This window comes from Hyperoodon ampullatus (assembly GCF_949752795.1).
Source record: "Hyperoodon ampullatus genome assembly, chromosome: 19".
In the NCBI taxonomy this organism is placed as follows: domain Eukaryota; kingdom Metazoa; phylum Chordata; class Mammalia; order Artiodactyla; family Ziphiidae; genus Hyperoodon; species Hyperoodon ampullatus.
The window spans coordinates 32455631-32479274 of NC_136932.1; the positions used below are offsets into that span (position 1 = coordinate 32455631).

At 54.9% G+C, this 23644-nt stretch overlaps 1 protein-coding gene across 1 annotated transcript; it reads left to right on the top strand.

Annotated features, from left to right (window-relative positions):
* Positions 1-1463: 1463 nt before the first annotated feature.
* On the top strand, positions 1464-21701 carry ADORA2B (adenosine A2b receptor; the record flags this gene model as incomplete). The annotated part of the gene is made up of 2 exons (XM_079725062.1): positions 1464-1801; positions 21038-21701. 2 exons carry the CDS (start codon positions 1464-1466, stop codon positions 21699-21701), a joined length of 1002 nt encoding a protein of 333 aa, XP_079581188.1.
* Between the last annotated feature and the right edge of the window lie 1943 nt (positions 21702-23644).

The window sequence follows — 23644 nt, forward strand, 5'->3', positions numbered from 1 at the left end:
GAGACAAGGCTTCGGGGTCCCAGCCATCGTTCTCTCCCATGGGGTTCTGCTGAATGTGTGAGCCAAGAACTAAGATCCCCTTGACCCAGTATTTGTGTAGCTCTGAATTCTGTAGGACTCTTTGACGCAAGTCCCAGAAAACATGCACAACGGTGGGGACATTTGCAGGGGTATTGAACAAGAAGTCCAGATGTAGTTGTTCTCGCGGTTCGTGCTGTTCAAAGATGTGATCAGGGACACAAGCCCTTTCCTCCATCACCTTCAGTGTGTTGGTTTTCACATCAGGTTTGTCACCTCATGGTTGCAAGGTGGCTGCCATAGCTGTAGATACATGTTTTCACAAAACAGTGGCTAAAGCAGGAGGGGAGGGAGGAGGTCGGAACCTCACTGCCTAATCCCCCTTCCTTCCTGTTGGCCAGGGTTAGTCACACGCCCATCCCTTAGATCAATCACTGGCAAACGGGAAAGGGGTCATTTGATTGGCTTAGACCACTCCTGATTCATCCTCTGGGGCGTGCATGTCATTGCCACCTGGGGTTCTGTTAGCAACCCAGAGAGGGGGCAAGGAGCAGCACTGCTATCTGCTCCTAATCCTTGGTAGTGAGAGAGAAAATCCCCTATAATAACTTCGCCCAGCCGGGACATCCACTGTGAGTGCTTTTGGAGAACTTGTTGCACCTGTTGATACGTAGGCAGGTGATACTGGTCATGCCTGATGGAGGCTGAGGGGCTTTGTTGTTATTATGGCTACACTGAAATAGAGTTCACATGCCATCTGATCCGTTCATTCATTCATTCATGTATTTAAACGGTGACTTTTTAAAATTAATTAATCTATTATTTTTGGCTGTGTTGGGTCTCTGTTGCTGCACGTGGGCTTTCTCTAGTTGCGGCGAGCAACTGGGCCCGGGCTCTCCTGGGGAGACCGACAGGCGGCAGAGGGCGCAGGCCCGGCTCTCCGGAGGCGCCGGGGCTGCAGGGGAAGGGTCTGGGGGTTCAGTTAAGGGCCCCGTGTGAGGCCTTGGGGCCTGAGCTCACCCGGGGTGAACAGGGGGCCGAGGCGGCGCTGGGGGCGAGGATGGGGAGCCCGGCCCAAGGGACGGTCCGCGCCTCCCCGTCGTTCTCGGGAGAGCCCTGCCGTCCAGCGGGGTCCGTTGGGGGAACCCCGAAGCCTGCAGGTCGTCGCCTCGCCCGGCGGCGGCGGCGGCGCGGGGTCCTCTCGCGGCAGGTCCGGCCCTGACCCCCAGCGCGGGTTCCCGGGAAGTTGCGAGCGCTCGGACCGCCCCGCCGGGTGGGGCGCACGGAGCCCGGGGCCGGCGGCGGGGCGGAGGGGGCGGGCTCGGCCGAGGCGCCACCCCCAATCCCGCGCCGCCTTCGTCTCGCCCGCCGGCCGGCAGAGCCCGAGACCCCGGCTCAGACGCGCGGTCCCGGCGCTCAAGGCTGCGCGGCGGGGCCGGGTGGCGATGCAGCTGGAGCTGGCGCAGGCCGCGCTGTACGTGGTGCTGGAGCTGGCGCTGGCCGCGCTGGCGGTGGCCGGCAATGTGCTGGTGTGCGCGGCGGTGGGCGCCTCGAGCGCGCTGCAGACGCCCACCAACTACTTCCTGGTGTCCCTGGCGGCCGCCGACGTGGCCGTGGGGCTCTTCGCCATCCCCTTCGCCGTCACTATCAGCCTGGGCTTCTGCACCGACTTCCACAGCTGCCTCTTCCTCGCCTGCTTCGTGCTCGTGGTCACGCAGAGCTCCATCTTCAGCCTCCTGGCCGTGGCCGTCGACAGGTACCTGGCCGTGCGCGTCCCGCTCAGGTGAGGCCCCGGCCCCGTGGAGCCCCGGCCCCCGGGACCCCAGACCCGGCCGGGGCGCGTGGCGCGCGAGTTCCGGCCCGCAGCCTCCGGACACAGGTGCGCCGGGCTCGACCCTCTCGGCGCCCCGGGCGCGCGCCTCCTTCAGGGGACCCGAGTAGGGACAGCCCTGGGGCGCCGGGGGTGCGGCCCGGCGGGGCAGCTCCGGGGAAAGCGCCCCGAGCGGGCGGGAAGGGGCCCGGCGAGCGCTGGGCGGTAGGGCCGGGGAGAGAGGCTCCAGGGCAACCTTGGACGCTGGGATCTGCGTGGGCAAAATGACGCGACTCGCCGCCCGTCTCCAGGCTGTACCTGCCGACCCGGGCGGAGGTGCCAGTTAACTTTGGGGAACGCTGCGTGCTTCGTGCAGACTCTAATCACCCCCTTATACTTTAGAGAGAGTTTAAGTGCTTCCCGGCTCGCCGAGACCGACAGCCTGAGAGCCTCCTGCGTTGTATAGCCTTGTTTATCTGCTGTCCAGTCCCAGCGGCTGGGAAAGTGCCACCAGGGTTTCCAAACGCTGGAGGACTTGTGGGTCGCTGTTTCTCCCACACTCAGAAGATGTAGGAGCCGGCCAGCAAGGGGAGCGGGGTCCCAGGTATAGCTGGGAGCTTGAGAGCCCGAGCATCACAAGCATCACGTGGGGCTTAATTGAAAGTATTTACTTTCTCTCTCTCCCTCCCTCCCTCTCTCTCTCTCTCCCTCACTCTCCTTCTCCCTCTTCCTCTCTCTCGCGCTCTCTCTCTCTTGCGCTCGCGCGCCTGGATCCCCTTTGGCGTTTCTGAGTTGAGTGAGCTTGGGATCTCTTTGGGTCTAGAACTGAGACAGGGAAGTTGAGTAGGAGGGAAAGGAAGGAATTAATCTCTTGGGTGCCAACTCTGTCGGGCGCTTTAAACTTACATCCTTTAATCCTGTCAGTAATCCCAGAGGGAGGTACCTGCGTCCTGTAGGTGAGGGGAGGACACTGAGGATGGTGCCTTTGAATCAGTGTAGGAGCAGGACTGGGACTCAGCGCTGGCCCCATGTTCCCACTGTGTGTGGCATCAGTGTTTGGGATGTGGGCGGAGAGCAGACGGCCGTTTCTGGAAGCGGATTCTGCTTGCAGTAAATTGGTGGCTGTACGGGGAAAGTGTTTGAGAGAATGGACGGGGGGCACACTCCCAGAAGCCTTTATAGCAGGCTTGCGGGGCACACCTGCTCCCTGTGCTTTGTGTCCTGCGTCCCAACGAGGGCAGGAGCCTCCTGCTTGGCCGGGCTGTGAGCCTCCTCTGTGTGTCTGGGGCTTTCCACGTGCTGCTGCCCTTGGCCTGTGACCAGGAGGCCCCATGTGTCCCATCAGGTGTGACAGAGCCCAGGGGTTTCCGAGGACCGGGGCGCACGGCACACGCTTCTTTTCTCTTAGGGCTCCCTTTCCTTCCTCTTGGTCCTCATGTTGGTTACTTGGTGGCCTTTTGGACTGTTTGCACCCAGCAGGCAGCCACAAGCTCCAGCCTTATCTGACGGAAGCCCCTTGGGTTTGGCCCTGGCAGAGGTCCAGAGAGACCTCAGCTCAGTGCAAGTTACTGGAAGAATCCCCTGTGCCCCGTGGAGCAGGAAGTTCCATGAAAGTTTAAATCTGTTAGTTCTTGTCCTGGTCTCTGCTGGGCGGGGTCTTGAAAGAATGGGTGTGGGTGTGTGAAGGCGAAAGAAATGTGAATCACAGGTCCCTGACTTCTCCTTTGCATTTGCTGAAGGCAGGAGGGTGGGATGTAGGCGTGGGGAGGGCAGAGCACCCTGAGTGCTGGTCCCACCCCTGCCCTCCCGGCCTGCCCGCAGGAGGTCAGAGGTCTGCAGGAGGTGACCTGTCCCAGGAAGGGATGGCATGTGTCCTGCCCCCTGGCGCCCAGCCCACCCTCACGGGCTGGAGAGGTCCCCATGGCTCCTGTTTCAGCACTTCCTGGCCTGCTGAGCTAAACAGCAGATTACAGGGCCGCACCGGGCCCTCCCGAATCAGAATCTCTGGGGCCGGGTGTGTGTGGATTCCAGTATCAGTATGTAACCGGGGACTTCTGGTCCCACCAAACTTCGAGGATCTCTGGGAGTCAGGGAGACGGGGGCTCCCTTCTTTACTGACCCAGGCCGGGCAGCTCCCACTCGGCTCCGAGGCCCTCCCTGGGGTCACGGGTCAGTGGGAGTGAAGTTGGAAGTGTGCTGGGGAGGAGGGGTCTCCCTGTAGAGGCAGCAGTAACCGGGGTGAGGGCCAGGAGCTTAGGCCCGCCTCCTACCCGGGCACGAACAGGGCTTGGACTCGTCACTGGTGCCCCAAGGCTCTGACTGAGGCCCGTGTGGTCCGCCGTGGGCTCGGCTCGAGGCCGCAGAGCCCGCAGCCCTGCGGCTGCCCAGCTGTCAAGGCAGATACTGACCAGGGAGCGTTGCAGGAAAGGGGCGCCCGAGGAGATAGCCGGAAACGAAAACGAGAACTTGTGCTGACCTGACAAGGAGGCGTGTCTGCATACACTGGGCCCTGCCCTTGGCCTCAGAGCGAGGGGCGTCCACACACAGGAGAGCATCCGGGGGTCCAGGCCCAGTGGTGCCTGGACCGGGAGCCGGGAGGGCGGGGCTCTGTGGGGCAGGGGTGTCTGCGCGCAGCTGCTGCCTCGGGCGTTTCCCGCAGGAGCCCTACCTCCTCCCTAATCTTGTTGCCTGTCAGCCGCACCCCAGGCCACTGGAGTGCCGCGTGGTTCCCCTCTGCCTGCCCTCCCGGCTCCTGGACCCCGTTTCCCCTGCACTGCGCTGCTGAGTGTCCGCTGGGGCCAAAGGAGGGTGTTTCTGGGGGCGCTGGGTTGGCTGGGTGGGTCAGCAGGATGGCAGGCGCCGTGTCTGTCTGTCCCTGGATGCTCACCCTCCCGGCCCCTTTGCCGTGTGGAGGCGTCTTCTCAGAGCCTCACATGTCCAGTCTGGGAGGGAGGTATTGGGGATCTCGTAGCAAGACTGTGTCTTGGGTGAAAAGGTGGCCTCCACTGAGCTCCTTGTAGGTGACTGAACTGTAGGGGGTTGGCAGGGGATTTTGAGTGTTCTTTTATTTTTATTTTTTTACTTTTTTTCTTTTTTTAAATTGAGCTACAGTTCCCATACAGTAAAATTCACCTGTGATTTTTTTCAAACATTATCTACTTTTTTTTTTTTACTTTTGGCTGCATTGGGTCTTTGTTGCTGCACATGGGCCTTCTCTAGTTGCGGTGAGCGGGGGGCTACTCTTTGCTGCGGTGCGTGGGCTTCTCATTGTGGTGGCTTCTCTTGTTGCGGAGCACGGGCTCTAGGCGCACAGGCTTCAGTAGTTGTGGCTCTCGGGCTCTAGAGCGCAGGCTCGGTAGTTGTGGCTCGTGGGCTCTAGAGCACAGGCTTGGTAGTTGTGGCTCTCGGGCTCTAGAGTGCAGACTCAGTAGTTGTAGCGCACGGGCTTAGTCGCTCCACGGCATGTGGGATCTTCCCGGACCAGGGCTCGAACCCGTGTCCCCTGCATTGGCAGGCGGATTCTTAACCACTGCACCACCAGGGAAGTCCCTGTAATGTTGTTGTTGTTGTTTTTTTTTTTAAAGAAGATGTTGGGGGTAGGAGTTTATTAATTAATTTATTTATTTTTGCTGCGTTGCGTCTTCGTTTCTGTGCGAGGGCTTTCTCCGGTTGTGGCAAGCGGGGGCCACTCTTCATCATGGTGCGCGGGCCTCTCACTATGGCGGCCTCTCTTGTTGCAGAGCACAGGCTCCAGACGCGCAGGCTCAGTAGTTGTGGCTCACGGGCCTAGTTGCTCCGTGGCATGTGGGATGCTCCCAGACCAGGGCTCGAACCCGTGTCCCCGCATTAGCAGGCAGATTCTCAACCACTGCGCCACCAGGGAAGCCCTGTAATGTTGTTTTGAAATAAAGCTGGGAAAGAAGGTTTCAGCTCTGGGTCCCCCCACTCCCCACCTTGGGTCCTCCCTTCTTCCACACCAGGGCTGTCTTTCTCTTCCAGATAATTCCCATTGGAGTGGGTTGAATGGTGTCCACACTTTAATCCCCAGAACCTGTGAATTTGGCCTTAGGTAGGAAAAGAATGAACATCACCTTATGTCGATCTTCAGAGGAGGAGCTTACCCGGGATGACCTGGTGGCCCCTAAATGAAACCCCATTCCTATAAGATAAACAAGCAGAAGGGGGAAGGCGTTTGCAGATGGAGGCAAACGTGAGGGAGCGTGGCCCTGTCGCGCTTGATTCTGGGCTCCTGGCCTCCAGAACTGCGAGGGAGTGAGTAGCGTCAGCCACCGCTTAAGTTCGCAGCGCTTTGTTACTGTGGCCCCAGGGAACCCCCATCACTATCTGAACGTGTGAAACGGACCCTCCGTCGCCGCTCTCCCCACCCACATGCAGGCCGTTCCTTGGCTTCCTTGCCAGGAAGCTTCTCTGACACGCCGTCCAGTCTCACGGCCTCCACTTCCGTTGTCACTGTGTCCCCCTCGTCAGGCCACCCCTGCAGGGCCCCCTCTTGGTCGAATCCGAGAGTCCCTCCTGGGCCTCGTTGCCTGTGTCCTCTGGCAGCTCTGGACCAGCTCCTGCGGGGATCACATCCCCCGCCCTGCTCCCCTCCAGCCCATCTCCAATCCGGAGGGTGCCTGGGGTCCCGTCCCCTCGCTGCGGGTAGAGTCCAACCAGCTGGACGTTCGTGCAGGAGCCCGTGGTGCAGGGGGAGGTGGAGGCGGAGCCCCGAGTACCTGGGGGGTCAGGGGAGGGGGACGGGGTCCCCCGCGACCTTAGGCTGCCCGGGACCATGGTGACCAGGAGCCCTTCTGCAGAGAAGGCTGCGGCCCTCGGGCTCTGATGCTGGAGCAGCAGCCTCGCAGGAACCCAGTGCCTGGCTGTGCGGCTCAGCAGCGTTTGCACAGGGTTCTGGAAAGCACGGGTGGCCTTTGATCACGTGCCGAAAAAGTATGTGTCAAGGGGCAGAGTTAACTGCGTTTGCACAGGCAGACGAGCTGAGACCATGGGCACAGCTGCCCTGCGGTACCCTGTCTCCACCTCACGCTCGCCTGCCGGCCGGGGTCACAACACCAGGACAGGGACATGTGGGCGGACAGGTGTGCTCTGGACACCGGAACGCAGGGCACGGTTGTGAGCCGCAGCCGCTCTTGTGACCTTTTCTGGGCCCCCCACATGCCTCGCCTCGGTGAGCCCCTGCGCCAGCCTTCTGGGGGTGATCCTGTCGCCTCCAGATCCACAGGTGGGGAGGACAGGGCTCAGAGAGCTGTCATCGGCCCAGGTCACACGGCCAGGGCGGGGTGAGCCTGTGTCCCCGGGAGGGAGAGGCTGCAGCCTCTAGGCGTGGATGAGGGGGGACCCCGGCGGTCACGAGCGGGACCCTTTAAATGTCACCAGGACAAAGAGGACACAGCGGAACAGCACTGTGGCCAGAGGGGAAGGAGGCTGCGGTGCCTCGGCAGGTGCATGAACCGTCACAGGATGTGACTCAGCTGCCCGGACCGCGGGAGCCTGTCGGCCACCTCCTCCTTCCCCAGATGCAGGAAGCGAGGCCCAGGCTTTTCTGATGCTTCCGACTTATTACTGACCCTCAGGAGCCGGGCTTCAGTGTGGTTCTTATCCCCACCCCCGGCCCAGGAGACCCGTTAGCAGGCTGTGCTCTTCACCTCGGAGGCTGACAGGCTGGAGACACTGCTGTGGGCAGCAGGGACGGAGCAGCAAAGAGCAACTGTACCTTCTTTGAAAGAATTAAAGTTAGAAACAGACCGTCACGGGCTGAGGATGGCCTTCTAACTTGGCCCGGGCTGACAGGGGGCGGTGGTCTTTCTGGAGGGCTGATGCCAGAGTTTCACGTGGGAGAAGGATGGGAGGATTGTGGGAGCAGCGGGCTTGCCGGGCCTCAGGGTCGGGGTCCCAGCACAGCGGGTCCAGGGGGGCCCGGAGGCTTGCTGAGCAGTTTGGGTTTTGTCCTCAAGGCACTGGTAAGTCCACGAAGGACTTGGTTTTGTTTGTTGTGTTCTACGTTAGAAATCAACTAGTGTGAAGAAGTAGGTATTCAGAAGCACAGAGGGTTCCAGAGGGAAAGGCCGAGTGGCCCACACGAGCCCCTCTGCCTGGCAGCCCTCCCACACTGGTTCCCAGGGCCACTCCGCCCTCCACGGTGACAGCTGGGTTTGTGCTGCCATCTTTAAACAGAATTTGTTGACTGCCTACCACACAACACAAGCCCTGTTCCTTCCAATTTCTGTTATATTTTGATTTTTTCCTGTGGATCCTATTTCAGCCTCTATTTCTAATTCCATCACTTGTAGGCAGTGTAGCTGTTAACTGTCAAGAAAAATGAGGAAAAGTGTACCACCCTCCCTCCCCCATCTCTCCACCTCTGCTGTCACCCTGTCTCTACCTTACTTTGGACAGGTAGGAGGTTTTACTTTCCAAAGGTGATCCATGCCATAGTAAAGAGAATGAAACCATACAAAAGGGTAAACTGGGGGAAGTAAGTCACCCAGTCTGACCTCTGATTTCCCATTTGCCTCTTAGAGGCAACCACTGCTTCTTAGTTTTTTTTTTTCCTGCACAAATTACGTATTGAACACATTTATATTATACCATTGCTTTCACAGTGTCAAGGTTAATATCATTTGCATTTTATTCTGTATCTATAATAAAGTTTCCTGCACTTTGTAGAGAGTTTCTGAAAAGTGGAAACCGATACCCGGCGCGTATAATGTTCTGCGCGCGTGTTTCTCACTCACCCCGAGCAGAGCAGGGTGACTGGAGCAGAAATGCCCTCCTATCACTAAGCCCATCTTCTCCAGGAGATGGGTCTCATGGCAGGTCACATGGGTTCTGTTTGTAGGTGCCGCCCACTGCTCAGAATTATGCCCCATTTTAGTCAGCCTCGTGTTTGGATCATGAACTTCCCATCTGGAAATTAGAGGACGACCCAGCTCCTTCATTCTCATTGTGGAGGGTGCACGGTGCTACGCGGGGGTTGTGCTGGGTCTCCCCATCATACTCTTGGGGTGCTTCTGCCATTTCTTGCCCCCCTCCTGCATGTTTTCTTTCCTCTTTCTGGGATTGCACATTGTTGTCTATATACCATCCATAGGTAGCTTTTTCAGGACGTGGGTTCTTTCATGCCAGCAGCGTTTTTCTTTCTCACACGTGGTTGGTAGTTGGACTGATACGCTCAGAGGCTTGAAGGCATTGCTCGAACACCCAGGGTGCCCAAGAAGTCCGACGTGGGTGTATTTCTTCTTTGTAACTCTGTTTCCTCGGAAGCCTTTGGGATCTTTTGCTTTGCTTGGTGTTCTGAAATTCCACGAGGTTGGGTCTAAATATTGACTTTCAGCTTTTCTCCTTCACCTGGGGATGATGCCTTTCCAGTCTGAAGACTTAGGCCTGTCTTCAGTTCTGAAATCTTAAAAAAGAATTTTCCTAGATTATTGCCTTATCTCCATTCCGTCTGTTTTTCCTTCTGGGATTCTTGATAGGTAGATGGAGACTTTCCCTCCTTGACTGTTTCTGTCTTTTAAATGTACTCTTACATATAAGGTTCCAATACTTTAGTCTTTTGTTCTCCCCTAGAAGAGTTCCTTGACTTTTCCCCTCTAGTTCTTCTATTTTTGTTTTTGTTTTTTTTAATTTTAGCATTCATATTTTTACTTTTGATTTAAGGTTAAATTTTTTGGAGTCAATTTTGAAAAACCACTTTTGGATTCACATGGTTCGGATTCTTGCTGTGGCATAGACTGTATATAATCAAAACTCTTCCTCCGACCTCATCCTCCGTCACTGGGTCTCGAGCTTCAGCTGGGGAAGGGTGGGGACGTGAGGGATATGTGCCCAGCTACACGGGAAGTGCAGGCGTGATGCCTGAGGGGTGAGGCCGCCCCAGGCTGGTCAGCAGGCAGCCTTCCTCTTGATTTCTGCTCCTTTCCTAAATCCCGTCTGGAACCTGCTGTCTGCAAGGCTGGAACCTCTCTTCCCGGTCAGCCTGTTACTGGCTTAGGGCTCCATGCCCCATCCTGATGATCCCGTCTGCCTTCTGGCTTCTAGAAACTCATCAAAATCTCTGGTTGGCTGGATGTCACCTTCCACTTATGTTTTTAGGATGATTATGAAGTTATTTCCTTTTGTGTTTCTCAGTGTCCTTTAAACGTGATTTTCTGAGAGGTGACAGTTAGGCGGGACCTGGAAGGCCAGGGGAGGATTTTCACCAGGAGTTCCTGCGGTCAGGTTTGCATCATAGAACAGCCACTCTGATGGACAGCAGGGGCGTGGACTGGAGGGCAGCCTGCTGTTTTCCGGGAGAGAAGGAAGGACGCGTGCCTGGGGCAGAGGCCGTGAGGGTGGAGGCAGAGTCTAGGGAGCCTCAAGGCGGGTAGCGCCCGGACTCCTCTACCGGGGAAGCAGCCTGACGCGCCGTTCCAGCCAGGAGGTTGGGCAGGGTCTGAGCAGAGGGGCCACAGGGAAAACCGTGCAGCCAACCAGAAGACCAGGACGGGGAGGACCCCCGAGACCAGAGGTGGGCCCTGGGGGTACAGTCGGTGAACGGGGACCAGAGACGCGGCTGGTCGGGGCCAGGCTGGCATCCGCCTGGACACCACGCGCTGAGCCGTGTGCTCGCGGCGGGGACACGGGGTCACAGGGGTGACGGGTTCAGGAGGACTTGCTGACTGGGCAGGGTGCTGGGCCCGAGCAGAGGAAGAGTCCAGGTGAGCCCGGGTTTCTGGGCCGCCAAGTGGCCCATCCCAGAGGCGCAGGGGCTGTTAAGGCGCCCGCATGGGGCGGGGTACGTAGGGGGTGGCGCTCGGGGAGCTCCAGGCTGGGCGGCCCTCCTCGGCTCTGGATCCAGCCCGTCCTGACAGCGTCACTCCAGACCCGGCGCTGTTTAAACGTCCTCAAGCTGCTCTCTCCTCTCTCAGCCCCACTGGCTTTGCTTTGGGCCGGTCTGCTCCCGCCCTGCCCCCCACAAGGCTCCCCAAAGCAGCTTTCTGTCCCACATCTTGATTTCCAGTGCTGATTTTGACACCACCGACGCCAGCGCCAAAGCTGCCTTTTTTTTTTTTTTTTTTTTTTTATAAAGTAGAATCTCAAGCGCTAGTGAAAGACATCACAGACCAGGTGCTGCTGGCGGCACGTCTCCCCCCAACCTGCAGCCGGGTCTCTCTGGTCCCCCTCCGCTTCCTCCTCCCGATGCCAGCCCTCTTCGCGCCTGGCTGCTGCTGCTTCCTTGACGTGATGCTCCCGCGCCTGGGGACAGGGCCGGCCTCTCACCGGCTCTGGTCCTTCCTCCGGCCTCCCCCGCCCCCCACTCCCCTTTGTGTCTCTGCTTTGCTTCTCAGGACCCCCTCGATCCCCTGGCTGAGGTCAGGCCTCTGCACGTGCCACTCTCCCTGTTTGGGATGTTCTGCTCCTGCCGACTCTTGCCGATTTCCACGACACTCTCTCTGGGAGGCACCCTGGATTCCCTTGCAGCTCTCTGCATGCTTGTGGGTACTTTCTAGGTTATTTGTCACTGGATTAAGTTTGCCTTTCCTCCTTCTTTATAAGCAGGGCTCACGCTGCTCCCCCAGCATCTCCAGTAGGCGGGTCCAGTTACTGGCATGTGACGTGTCTAGGGGTTGTCAGTGTGTGTGTGCACATGTGTGCACACATGTGTGCTGGGGGGACCTGCCCTGATAGGGATGGACCAGCTTGTCGTGGAGACACGACAAGCCCGTGGAGGGTGTCCTCAGGATAAAGCCGGGGAGAGTGGAAGACTGAGAAAGAGAGGGAGGGGAAGAGACACACTGGCATTGCCTGGAGGGGTAAATAGCTCCTAAGTTTGGCATTTTCAGAAGTCATGAGAAACTTAGTTTTTTAATACATACACAAGCACACACGTACTGCATTCATTTTGTACTTTTAAAAAGTCCCTGCTATTAAAAGATATATTTGTATATATGTATCTATATCTGTGTATATATATATATACATATATATATAGTTATACACACACACATTTGTATCCATTTGACTAATGTGGTCTGTGGTTTCAGAAAGAATGAGTCATTCTGAACTAGTGTGTGTTTTTGTTTTGTTTTGTTTTTTTTGTTTTTTGCGGTACGCGGGCCTCTCACTGTTGTGGCCTCTCCCGTTGCGGAGCACAGGCTCCGGACGCGCAGGCTCAGCGGCCATGGCTCGCGGGCCCAGCCGCTCCGCGGCATGTGGGATCCACCCGGACCGGGGCACGAACCCGTGTCCCCTGCATCGGCAGGCGGACTCTCAACCACTGCGCCACCAGGGAAGCCCCTAGTGTGTGTTTTTTCACAACTTCTAAGTCTCAAAACTAAGACAAATTCCCACATTGTTCGTAGTTTGCTACATTCGCTTTCTCTCTCTCTCTCTCTCTCTCTCTCTCTCTCTCTCTCTCTCTCTCTCCCTCTCCCTCTCCCTCTCCCTCTCCCTCTCCCTCTCTCTCTCCCTCTCCCTCTCCCTCTCCCTCTCCCTTTCTCTCTCTCCCTCTCTCTCTCACACACATACACACACACACACACACACACACACACACACAATTATACTCAAGAGCTTTAACACTGACGTGGTGCAGTCTATAGTCAGATGTCCCAGTTATCCCCATCATTTTCTTTACAGTTTTTTAAAAATTCAGATTCCAATAAAAGGTCACACGTACATTTAATATGTGCCTTTGTTTTTCTTTAATCTGGAAGCATTCCTCAGTCGTTTTTTTCCTCCCTCTCTTTCATGGCAATACATTATTTTGAGTTTGGTTGTTTCCTTATGATTAGATTCTCAAGTTGAACATTTTTGGTGGCAATACTGTCTACCTGATGGTGTGTCCATTTCAGCCCACCACACAGGGCAGCACACGGAGTCCATCTGTCCCACTGCTGTTGTGTTAAATCTCATCACTGCTAGCGTTCATCACTGTAAAGGTGTGTTTTCCCTGTTGATGATTCTTGCTTGAATCAGTTATTACCATGTCAAATGGTAATTTTATTTTTTCTCATTCCTTCCACTGTGTCAATCGGCCTTCTTCTGTAGAGAAGAGGTTTACCTTTCCCTGCACTTCCTTAAATTATTTTTTTTACATACCAGTGGACTTAGGCAATTTTATTTTCATTTAATGTGTTACAGTCCATACCTGTTATTCACTTTGATGCCCAAGTTTGGTGAATGAGGGCCTGTTCAAGCTGACTTCTGTTTGAGCGTTCCCATCACATTTTTGAGCACTTCTTACTTACTGGCACAGAAAGGTTTTTCAGGCTCCATCGTATTTTCTGGCTTTGGAATCAGTCATTTCTCCAAGGAGCCCTGTTTTCTTTCAGTGGAGAATGGTATTTAGAAACCGAGATTCGGCAGGAGTGCTCTTGGCTGCTGGAGCGTCGTTTCTTCTAGGCCCTCGTGATGAACACAGCTAGGAGAGCTTTGTTTTGTTTAGTTACATAATGACTCGGGGGAACTCCTGATGCAGTAGAACGCCAGCTCTCGAATGAGTAGGGATGACTGAGTTTAAGCAGATCCTCACTCGGCAACTGTCATCATAATAACTGGTTCAGGGAAGAACAGTCAACAGGTGATAAAACTCACTGGTGAACGTTTGATGAGGGCCAAGATGTTTACAAAATCTCGACGTCTATGCACCACAGGTACAGCCGATCACAGAGGGATAAGCAGTTCCAGCGGAGAAGCCTGTTGGACGCCCCCACGAGCGGTTATCTTCAAAGTTACCGTCATGGGCTTCCCTGGTGGTGCAGTGGTTGAGAGTCTGCCTGCCGATGCAGGGGACACGGGTTCGTGCCCCGGTCTGGGAAGATCCCACATGTCGCGGAGCGGCTGGGCCCGTGAGCCATGGCCGCTGAGCCTGCGCGTCCGGAGTCTGTGCTCCGCAACGGGAGAGGCCACAACAGTGAGAGGCCCGCGTACCGCAAAAAAAAAAAAAAAAAAAAGGTTACCGTCACCAGCAACAGGATGCCACGTCATCCGATGCCGCGTGTCTCTTGACGTCTAACTGGTTGTTTGTGTGGTGGCTGACGCTTTTGACAATTAATGGTGTGTCTGAAACGCAGTGTGTTTCAGCCCCAGCCATGGGAGGAGGGTACCTTTGCGGGGAGAGAGGATGACAAGGTATCCTCTTTCTTCTCTGGTCTGGGTTCAGGCAGTGGGCTTTTCTCTCGGGGGTTCTTATTTCACATCAAGGAGACCAGAGTCTGGAGCCCAGCGACCCTGGGCTGTCCCCAGGTCCCACCCGATATATGAGACCAAAATAGGAGCGTCGCCAAGAACCAGCCTCAAAGGTGAGCTCTGGGAGACCTGGTCCTGGCCACCACCCTCCGTCTCTGTAGGCCACGCTGGACGGCCTCCTCTGGCCGTGCTGACCTGGTGCGGACGGCTGCCCACGTTCTTTCCTGCACTCTTCATCTGATGCTCCCGGGTGACCATGAAGGACAGGTGGCATCTCTTCCACCTGCCTGCACCTTGGCAGTGGCTCGGCTCAAGTTCCCACTGGGATGCAGGCATGTCTGAACTTGGTGGAGGGGATGGGGGACCCTCAGGAGCCAGAGTGGCTGAGGGTCCTGGCCTCCTGGGAGGAACTCAGCCTGAAGGGCAGCTCCGGTGGCCAGAGCTTGTCATCCAGCAGGTGGGCAGGCGCTGTCCTGGCCTCCAACGGCCCTGCAGGCTCCAGCTGTGACCATCTCAGGCCGTGGAGACAAGGCGGCTGGCCCTCAAGACATTTATTTACCACAGACGGTAGACGGGAGACCCTCCTCCCACCCCTAGACCTGAACTTCACGTAAACAGAACCAAGCAGTTCTTTTTGTGTAAAAATTGTTTTATTTTTTCCTTACATGTTTGCGAGAATTCTTCGGTGAAGTCATGTGGGTCTTCGGCTTTCTTTGTGGGAAGGTTGATGTATCCTGGGTCTTGAATGGGCATAGTGCAGAATTGCTACTGTTTCTGTCCGTGACAACATCTGAAACCCCCGTTACCTTGGTGGGAAGCAACTCTTCAGCCTCAGAAGGTCCCTCTTAGACAGATGCCTCTTGTGAGCTACAAGCTGGAGCTCGGGACACGTCCACGCGCCCCTCGGCTTGTTTGTCTAGAGCTACCGGGTGGGTGTTAGGCGGGTACGTGTGCCGAGGAAGCAGAGCTCTGTTCGTTTCTTACAAAGTCAGGCTGGCGTCAGGGCTTCGCTCGCCAGGCCCGGTGTGAGGTGTTCTGGATATGAGCGTGAGTGACAGGGAGTCCCTGCCTTTGAGGAAGTCTCGGCTCCGCCGCAGGGGACGGCCCTGCAGCCCCCAAGGAGGCTCTTGCGAGGCGCCCTGGGGACGCGGGGCTCCACGGGAGCCCAGGGCTGCGCTTCAGGGGGAATTTCTGTCCTGTGAGCGGGACGCATGCTCTGGGTGAACGGTGTTGGGATGGTGCAGGCACTGTCTGGGTTCATCTGGGGTTCTGCCCGGACACAGGAGCAAGAATAGTGGGATTAGCCTGGCCGGCTTCAGCAGGGGAGGGAAGAGTCCTCAGTGTGACTGCTGTGTAGCCCAGAGCGGCTCCCAGGACCCGGGGGAGGGAAGCAGGGCCCGGGCCTCCTGCGGCACCCACAGCCCTCAGCCCTCACAGCGCGCTGTCACATCGCCTCGTCCGGCTGCATTGCCTTGGCACCCGTCGGCCTTGCTCTAATTGCACTTTTGCCAGGATTTCCATTAGACTTTCTGGGGACTTTTTTAATATTCACCGCGGCAGCCTCTACCCACCCCGCGGACCTGCCTGCTGGGCCGTCCAAGTTATTTTGTTAGTGCTGTAGTTATAACGCTTGGTAGGTGTTGAGTGGTCTGTTCTCACCCCATTTTCACGTAAGTCCCGTTATTGTTCGTGTGCAATTTTAGAGAATATGACGTTTTCTGAGAATGTGTATGTTGCTTTGGAGCAGAAGTGTTTCTGTTACAGAGAAATGAAACTTGGGAGCGAAACAGAACATAAAGAAAAAAGTCCCTAAAGGAACAATCAGCAATTTTAAGAAGCAGAACAGAGCTCCGGGTGTACTTACTTAGTGATTTGCATTTATAAAGTGCTTTGCACACACGGTATCTGTGTTCAAAGGCCCCACAGGGGTGGGTTCTGCAGCCACCACTCTCCCCATTTTTCTGAGAGCAGAGTTCAGGCTCTCCCCAGCCCCTGTCTGGACTCAGCGTCACTGCCAGGGTGGCTGCCCTTGGGAATCTGCTGTATTCAGAGCACCCTGAGCGCTGGGAATTCTGATTCCCGAGGCTGAGCGTGTGGCCTGGTCTGAGCCGAGGGTTACAGAGCCGGAGCGGGGGGACCCTGGCCCAGAAATAGGCCAGCGCTTGTTGAGCAGCCCTTGGCAGGCCCTCTATCGTGGTGTGAGCCCGGCGTCCACACTGTTCCCTTTTGTTGTGACTGTCTCTCGGTCCGGCTCCTTAGCTAATGAGCCCCTTGCATGGAGGGTGGGTGGGTCCAGCACAGCGGGGGCACAGCCACTTCCCAGAGGGTGGACTCTCCCAGGACCCCCCTTTTGTGTGGGCTGGAACCGTTCCTGCTTGCTTGGAGTAATACTGCCGCCTCCATTTCCTCTATTCATTGCCTTCCATTTACTCCTCCTGCACTTGGGGCGGATGTAGGAAAGGACACGTTCCCGCCGTTCAGGAATGATGGGGGCACGCACGCGCTCACACACACACGAGGATGCTCTGAGAGCCCCTGGTGCTTGGGGAGCAAAGGAGCAAGGGGTGGGCAGGGTGGGAGCGGGGCGCTCAGAGAGAGGACAGAGGCCCAGCCGGAAGTGGGAAACGAGAGGGTATGGGAGAGGAGAGCGGAGCCCACCACCCCCCGTGAGATGCCAGAGACCCGGGGGTCGTGCCCCCCGCCTCCCGCCCGGTGCAGGAACACTGGCCTGCTCTCCCCAGCATCCCTGGCCGTCTCCCACCCGTGCTTGGGTCCAGGCAGCGTCTCGCAGACACGGACTGGTCTGCCATCATGGGGTTGCAGCTCCGGTGCTAAAAGTGCGTCTGCCTTTGGAGCCACGTCCTCCTGTGGGTCTGGTTGTGTCTGCCAACAGAAGCGTCCCCCTGCCGCCTTTTAAGGACTGCCTGCCGAGCGGGCAGCAGAGGCCTCTGCCGCTTCCCGTGTGGCCAGCCACGGAGTTGGGGGCGGAGGATCCCTGGAATGGCTGGCAGCTTTGGCCAGGGCAGAGGGCAGCAGAGCCAGGGCTGGCGGAGTGGGGAGCTGGGATCTGTGAGAAGAACCACAGGGTCCTGAGCAGGAAAGTGACTGCTTTGGGCAAAAACCAGAATCAGATCGGGTTGGTGGGTTTGTGTCCTGACTGCAGTTCGGGGGCAGCAGGCCAATCGTTTAACCGTGGGAGCCTCAGCCTCCACATCTGTAGCTGGCCATGGTGCTCTGACCTCACGAGACGGGGGATGCGCGGGCCTGGTGCCTGCAGAGCGGCGCTCAGGCGGGGCGGCCGTGTGTCTGATGTGCCCTGTGCAGCTGGCGGCTGGGGGAGTCTGTAGGCACGTGTCTTCCCCCAGCCCCCAGCGTGTCGTGTAGTTCAGAGCTGCTAGGATGGGGGCGTCTGTGAGCCCTGTCTTTACTGTCATCCTGCCCCACGCCAACATCTTCTCTTGAGTTAACCACTGAAGTAGTTTCCTAACTGCTCTGCTTTCCTTCTGGCTGCCCGAAACTCAGTCTTCACAGTGAGCTTTACACAGCCGAAACCAGTACCGTCCCCCCCGTGTGCCTCGAGCCCTCCATGGTATCCCGTGGCACTGGGGTATCTGAGCATCAAGCTCCAGCCCCTTCCCCCGGCCTGGGGACGGGCCCGCCTCACCCCTCTGCTTCTCTAGGAAGGTGAAACCCTTTCCTGTCTGGAAGCCATGCACATTCTGTTCCCTCTGCTTAGAATGGCTTCTCCCCGCTTTTCAGAGCCTCCGTGCCCCCCTCCACCTCCGGCTCTGCTGCCTAAGAGGCTTCCCTGACACCCTATGTCCAAGCTCTTCCTGGTTTTCTCTAATCTGCACCCTGTTCCTTTTGGTTTGGCCAAACTCCTTCTGACGTGTGATTGTACCTTTGAGTGTTTACCTGTTTATATTCTGTCTCTTCCATTAGCTTCACAACCCACGAGGGCTGTGATTCTGTTTCCACTGCCAGCGGAGTGTGTGGTAATACAAGGAAGACCTCTGAATAAAATAATGAACCAATAGGGGAGAAAGACCCTGGTGCAGGGGGTCACGGAGAAGGCTGAGACCAGCTGTTCCCTGAATGAAATCAGCTGCTATTCCTCATCTAAGACGATTTAGCGTAAAAGTAGTTTTTCATACGTGCAGGATCCAGCAGTTTTGAGAAGTTCAGATGTGGGTGGATTCCAGTTGTTTTGAACTCCACCAGGAAGCCATCCCCTGGGATCCCTCTGTGTACAGAGGACTCCGTGTCTAATATTGCTTAGAAAAAAGTCACGTAAAAGCAGCAGCATAGGGACTTCCCTGGTGGTCCAGCGGTTAGGACTCCGTGCTCCCAATGCAGGGGGGCCCAGGTTTGATCCCTGGTCAGGGAACTAGATCCTGCATGCCGCAACTAAAAGATCCTGCATGCGTCAGCGAAGATCCCGTGTGCTGCAACTAAGACCTGGCAAAGCCAAATAAATAAGTAAATAAATAAATAAATATTTTTTAAAAAAAGGCAGCATAACGTGGTGTAAGGAACAGAGGCCTGAAAGTCCTGACTTATTGGTCTTTGGTTCTTGTATTGCCTTTGTTACTTAAAGACTTTGTATGTCTGGTTCCTCATTTGTAAAATAAGAGAAGTTGGACTAGAAAAGATGAAAGTCCCTTCCAGTTTGTATGAGCATGCTTTTGGCTGCAGGTAACAGTGACTTAAGCAATCTAGACCATCAATTATCTCTTGAACTACAATATGGAGCCATGATAGTTCTAGGGTTGGTGTAGTGGTTCAAAGACACCATCAAGGACCTGGACTCTTTCCTCCCTTCTGCTTCGCCATTTGCTTTGTTTTCAGGCTCATGCCTCATGGTCACAAGATGGCTGCTGCAGCTCTAGGCATCACAGCCTCCCATAAGAGCATCAAAAGCAGAAAGGGATGAGTATGGGGAGGAGCTCTCCTCGTGGGTCTCTCTCCTTTTATCAAGTAAAACTTTTCTTGGAAGTACCCTAGCAGACTTCCTTTAGTCACATTGGCCAGAACCACCTCCCGTATCCATCCCAGACCATGACTGACAAGAGAATATGCTAACCCCAGATCTTACTCATCCCCCGGGGCTGGTCTGTGTTCAGCTGTACACAGCTCAGTGCAGTTGAGTCCCGTGAACAGTGGAGGCGTGGCTGCCTCGTGGGCCTGAAGTTCTGTGACTCTTAAGTGCTTGGCCTTCAGGAGGTGGTGGCCTTGTTACCCTACAGGGACTGATTGCATTCTTCATGTCTCTGGCAAGGCAATGGCCAGGAATAACATTTTTATAAGGAATGGCTTTACATTCCTGCATGAGGAGGGGAGCAGAAAGGATTTGGAAATAGATGGATTTATTGGCCCAGAAAAGTTCAGCGAGCAGCTGCACCCAGCAGGTCCTCTGTAGTCAAGACCCCACAACTGAGCTGCCCTCATAGGGAGCAGAGAAGATGAGGGACCACTGTCAACATAAGGCAAGACATCAGTTAACTGCCCCCGCAAACTGGACCCGTTCTGCTGCCTGTCCAGGCCACAGCATCAGGCATTCCTAATAAGCAGAATCCCGTTTTAAAGCTGTCTGGTAACAAGCCAGGAATCTGTTTGTAATGGCCACCTTACTAAGAACCTCCAATGTGCCAGGCACTATGCTAGCTCCTGGGGACACCAAATCAAAGGGACAAGGTCCAAGTCCTTAAAAGGCTGAAGACCTGTGAGAGATAAACAGACTCTATGACAGGTGTGTGTCTGGGGCCAGAGAGTGGGAGAGGCCACCTTTCCCTGCGAAGTGAGCAGGAAAGGAGGTGACCTTTGAGCCAGGAGAGCAGCCGGGCCAGGACGCAGCAGCTATCTGGAACAGCAGGCAGGGGCACTTGGGGCTGCAGCCTGAGGGCTCCGTGGTCCGTGCTGAGAAGCGTGAGCTTAATCCTGCAGGCGAAGGAGATCGGACGCTTCCCACAGACGAGTCTTAAGAGAATGTGTATCCAGTTATTTCCCAGTTTTCTTCCCAGAGGTTAAGTAAAGATTTTATTTCATTTTTTTCAATACATTATGTTAAATACATATTATGGACCAGTTATGAATAGCAGAGTTTATACCTTTGCTATAAACCATATATGGACTACCTTGTAGCAAAACGTCCAAAATGTGTATTATGATTTTTAGAGATTTTAAATAAGATTTAATGGTCTAAAAATTACTAAAAAGATTTGATATTTGCTAAGTTCTTTCCCAATTTTTATCAGCTTCGCCGCTAGCCGAGACAGCCAGGGACGCTGCTAGAACTCTCGTTCTCCAGCATCTTACCAGGGAATTCAGGGGGATGACTCTTCCTAGGGTGTTGGTGGGAGACCGACCAGAAGGCTTCTCGCCCAGAGTCACCAGGTGGGGCTGCCTGACTCCAGGGGCCTCCGGTCCTCACTTGTTGGGTGTTTGTTCAAGGGCATCTTATCAGTGAAGCCTCCCTGCCTGACCTCTTTAACACTAGTCCCTGCCACAGCTCACCTTCCTCACACTTTTTCTTTTTTCACACTATACATCTCCTTCTAACATACCGTATAATTTACTAACCTATGCTTGTTGTTTATTATGATCTGTCTCCCCTGCTAGAATGTAGGTCCCTGAGAAGCAGGGGTCTTGTGGGTTCTGTTCCCTGGTGTATCTCGACCCCCTAGAACTGTGTCTCATAGGAGACCCAGACCCAAGGTCAGTATCTGGGTGATTAGAAAGCAGCCTTTAAGAATTCTCCACTTGTTCTCCTCGACCATGATTTGTCATTAGACAGAGGTGAGTTATTAAGAACGAAAATCTTATTGAGCTTGTTAGAGCAAAGCTGTTTATACCTGTTTGCAAGCTGTTAGTGTTGAGGGTAAAAGGCCATGGTGCCCTCTGAGGCTGAACGGTAGAGGCTGTTGGGGGTAAAGGAACAAAAAGCAGAGGTGTGGCATCTTGGACTTTGGTGGCAGAGTGCTGTACGCTGACGGTAACAGATGCTGTTCTTTTCTACAGGTATAAGAGTCTGGTCACTGGGGCCCGAGCAAGAGGGGTCATTGCTGTCCTCTGGGTCCTTGCCTTTGGCATCGGCCTGACCCCGTTCCTGGGGTGGAACGGTAAAGACCATGCCACCAATTGCACAGAGCCCTGGGATGGAACCACAAATGCAAGCTGCTGCCTTGTGAAGTGTCTTTTTGAGAACGTGGTCCCCATGAGCTACATGGTGTACTTCAATTTCTTTGGGTGCGTCCTGCCCCCACTGCTCATAATGCTGGTCATCTACGTCAAGATCTTCCTGGTGGCCTGCAGTCAGCTCCAGCGCATGGAGCTCATGGACCACTCGAGGACCATCCTCCAGCGGGAGATCCACGCGGCCAAGTCCCTGGCCATGATTGTTGGGATCTTTGCTCTGTGCTGGCTGCCGGTACACGCCATCAACTGTGCCTCACTCTTTCAGCCAGACTGGGCCAAGGAGAAGCCCACGTGGGCCATGAACACGGCCATCCTCCTGTCGCACGCCAACTCGGTCGTCAATCCCATTGTCTATGCCTACCGGAACCGAGACTTCCGCTACACTTTCCACAAAATCATCTCCAGGTATGTTCTCTGCCGGACAGACGTCCGCAAGAGTCGGGATGGGCAGGCAGGGGTGCAGCCTGCTCTCCAGGTGGGCCTGTGACCTAGGCTCTGGCCTCGTCGAGAAGGCACAAGTTCAGTAACAAAGGGACAGGGCATGGCCAGCGGATTCTCACTGGAAGGACAGCTGCACCTCACAGGCCAGCCGGTTGCCTCTTCGGAGCACTTCCCCGGAGGTACCACGTACCTAGTTAATATGCACACGTTACAAGTAGGTTCCGAGGGTCGGCAGATGTGTTTATGGTTCTCTGGCTGCTCTTGTTGATGATGCTGACGACTTGAATGGATTGTAAAAGGAAGTTTTGTTTTTTTAAGAGTCTACCTCTTTCATGGTAGAAAATGACTGAAACTATTTTACTGTGAAACACTGTGAACTATTACAATACAAATACTTAACTTAGCAGGCGATGGAAAAAGTTGGACATACTAAAAATATGTACTTGTTCTGAGGAAGGTGACCAGGAAAATTAAAAGTATAATTCTTCAATCAAGGCACTGCCATGTTAGGGAAAGACAGGCTCATAAGTTCTTAAGTAGAATGTCATCAGATGACAGGTTTGGTGACAATCTTTTCCATGTACAGCAAACTACCCTAAAGGAAGAAACTGGAGAAGTGGGATCCCTCCGCCACCAGATTCTGTTTCCCCCTTCCAGAGCTAGAGAGTGAATTTTACTTCTCTCCTAAGTTCAAGTTTGGCCAAGTTGCTGGAATCCAAAGTGAAAATGTTATTAAGGAAAGTTAGAGAATTGTGTTTATGTATGAGGTGAAATAAAAATAAAACTTAAAAAAAAATACAGTTTAGGGTGCTGCGCCGGCTTGCTGTGCAGAGCTCACCTACCTTCTGTTCTTTATTCTAAAATAAGTTTACACCCGAGCCCAAGTTTGCCAAGTAGCACAGTCTTGATAGGTTTTATTCGCCACACCTCGACCTGAGAGAAGGCTCTGCCACCCCAGAGCCCTGTGCCATCTGCGGCCTTTCCCACAGTCATTCATTAGCGCCTCATATTTCGGGGCACAGGGCTGGAGGGTGTCCGAGGCTGCAAAACCATCTATTTCACCTGTCTGGTCGCCGACTCAATTCTTTCCGCAGTAACCCTGCGAGCATGCTGCAGGCTCACGAACCCCTAGAGAGACAAGGAAAGCCTGTCCTTCTAGGACCCCGTTCCAGCTGTGGACAGCCTTCCCCATGAAAAGTTCCATCCTGTGCCGAAATCCGTCTCGTGTTCCTTTCCATCCGTCATCGCTCCTTTGCTCTCTCTTAGGGTCCAGACGAGTCCCGCTGATCTCCCTCCCAGCATCCTCTTGGGATCTCTCAGCTTTTCTTCCTCAGACTGGAAATCCCCAGCAGCGTCTTCAGCTTCCTTCATCAGGCTTGTTACAAAGCTCAGAAGTGCAGGCAGAGCAAACCAGCACTTCCTTGTCCTAGGTACTACCTTTCTCACAATACAGCCTATTTAATCAGCTGTTTTGGCCTCAACACCGCAGATTCTGCAGCTCACTGAAACCAGAAAACCCTGATGTCTTTTTATCTTTGCTGCCATTTAGCCACATCTCCGCTCTAACCTTTTACTGCAGAAAAATTTTCTGGACCCAAGAAAAAGGACTGATGCTTATTTATCTAAACTTCAGCTTGCTGTTTCACCTACCATTCCAACCTCTTAAAAATGACTAGTACTCTAGTCACTTAAGAATCTGACTAATTATGACCATGACATGATGTTAGGCTTTGGAGTCTAAAATGCTTGATTCCATCTGGAAATTTTCTACCCAAGGGGCTTGGAGGCTGGTTCAGACTTTGCACGAGGGCTTCAAACCATACACACATCCTGGGCCCAAGCCACAATGCCTCCTGCAGCCCAGCGGGGAGAGGACAGCGACAAGAAGTCTGGTTCACGTCTCCGCCGCGTGAATCACGCGTGACAAGTTACATGTGTCTCTGGACAGGACTCCTATGTTGAAAGACAGTGATGCTCCATCTGTGCCAT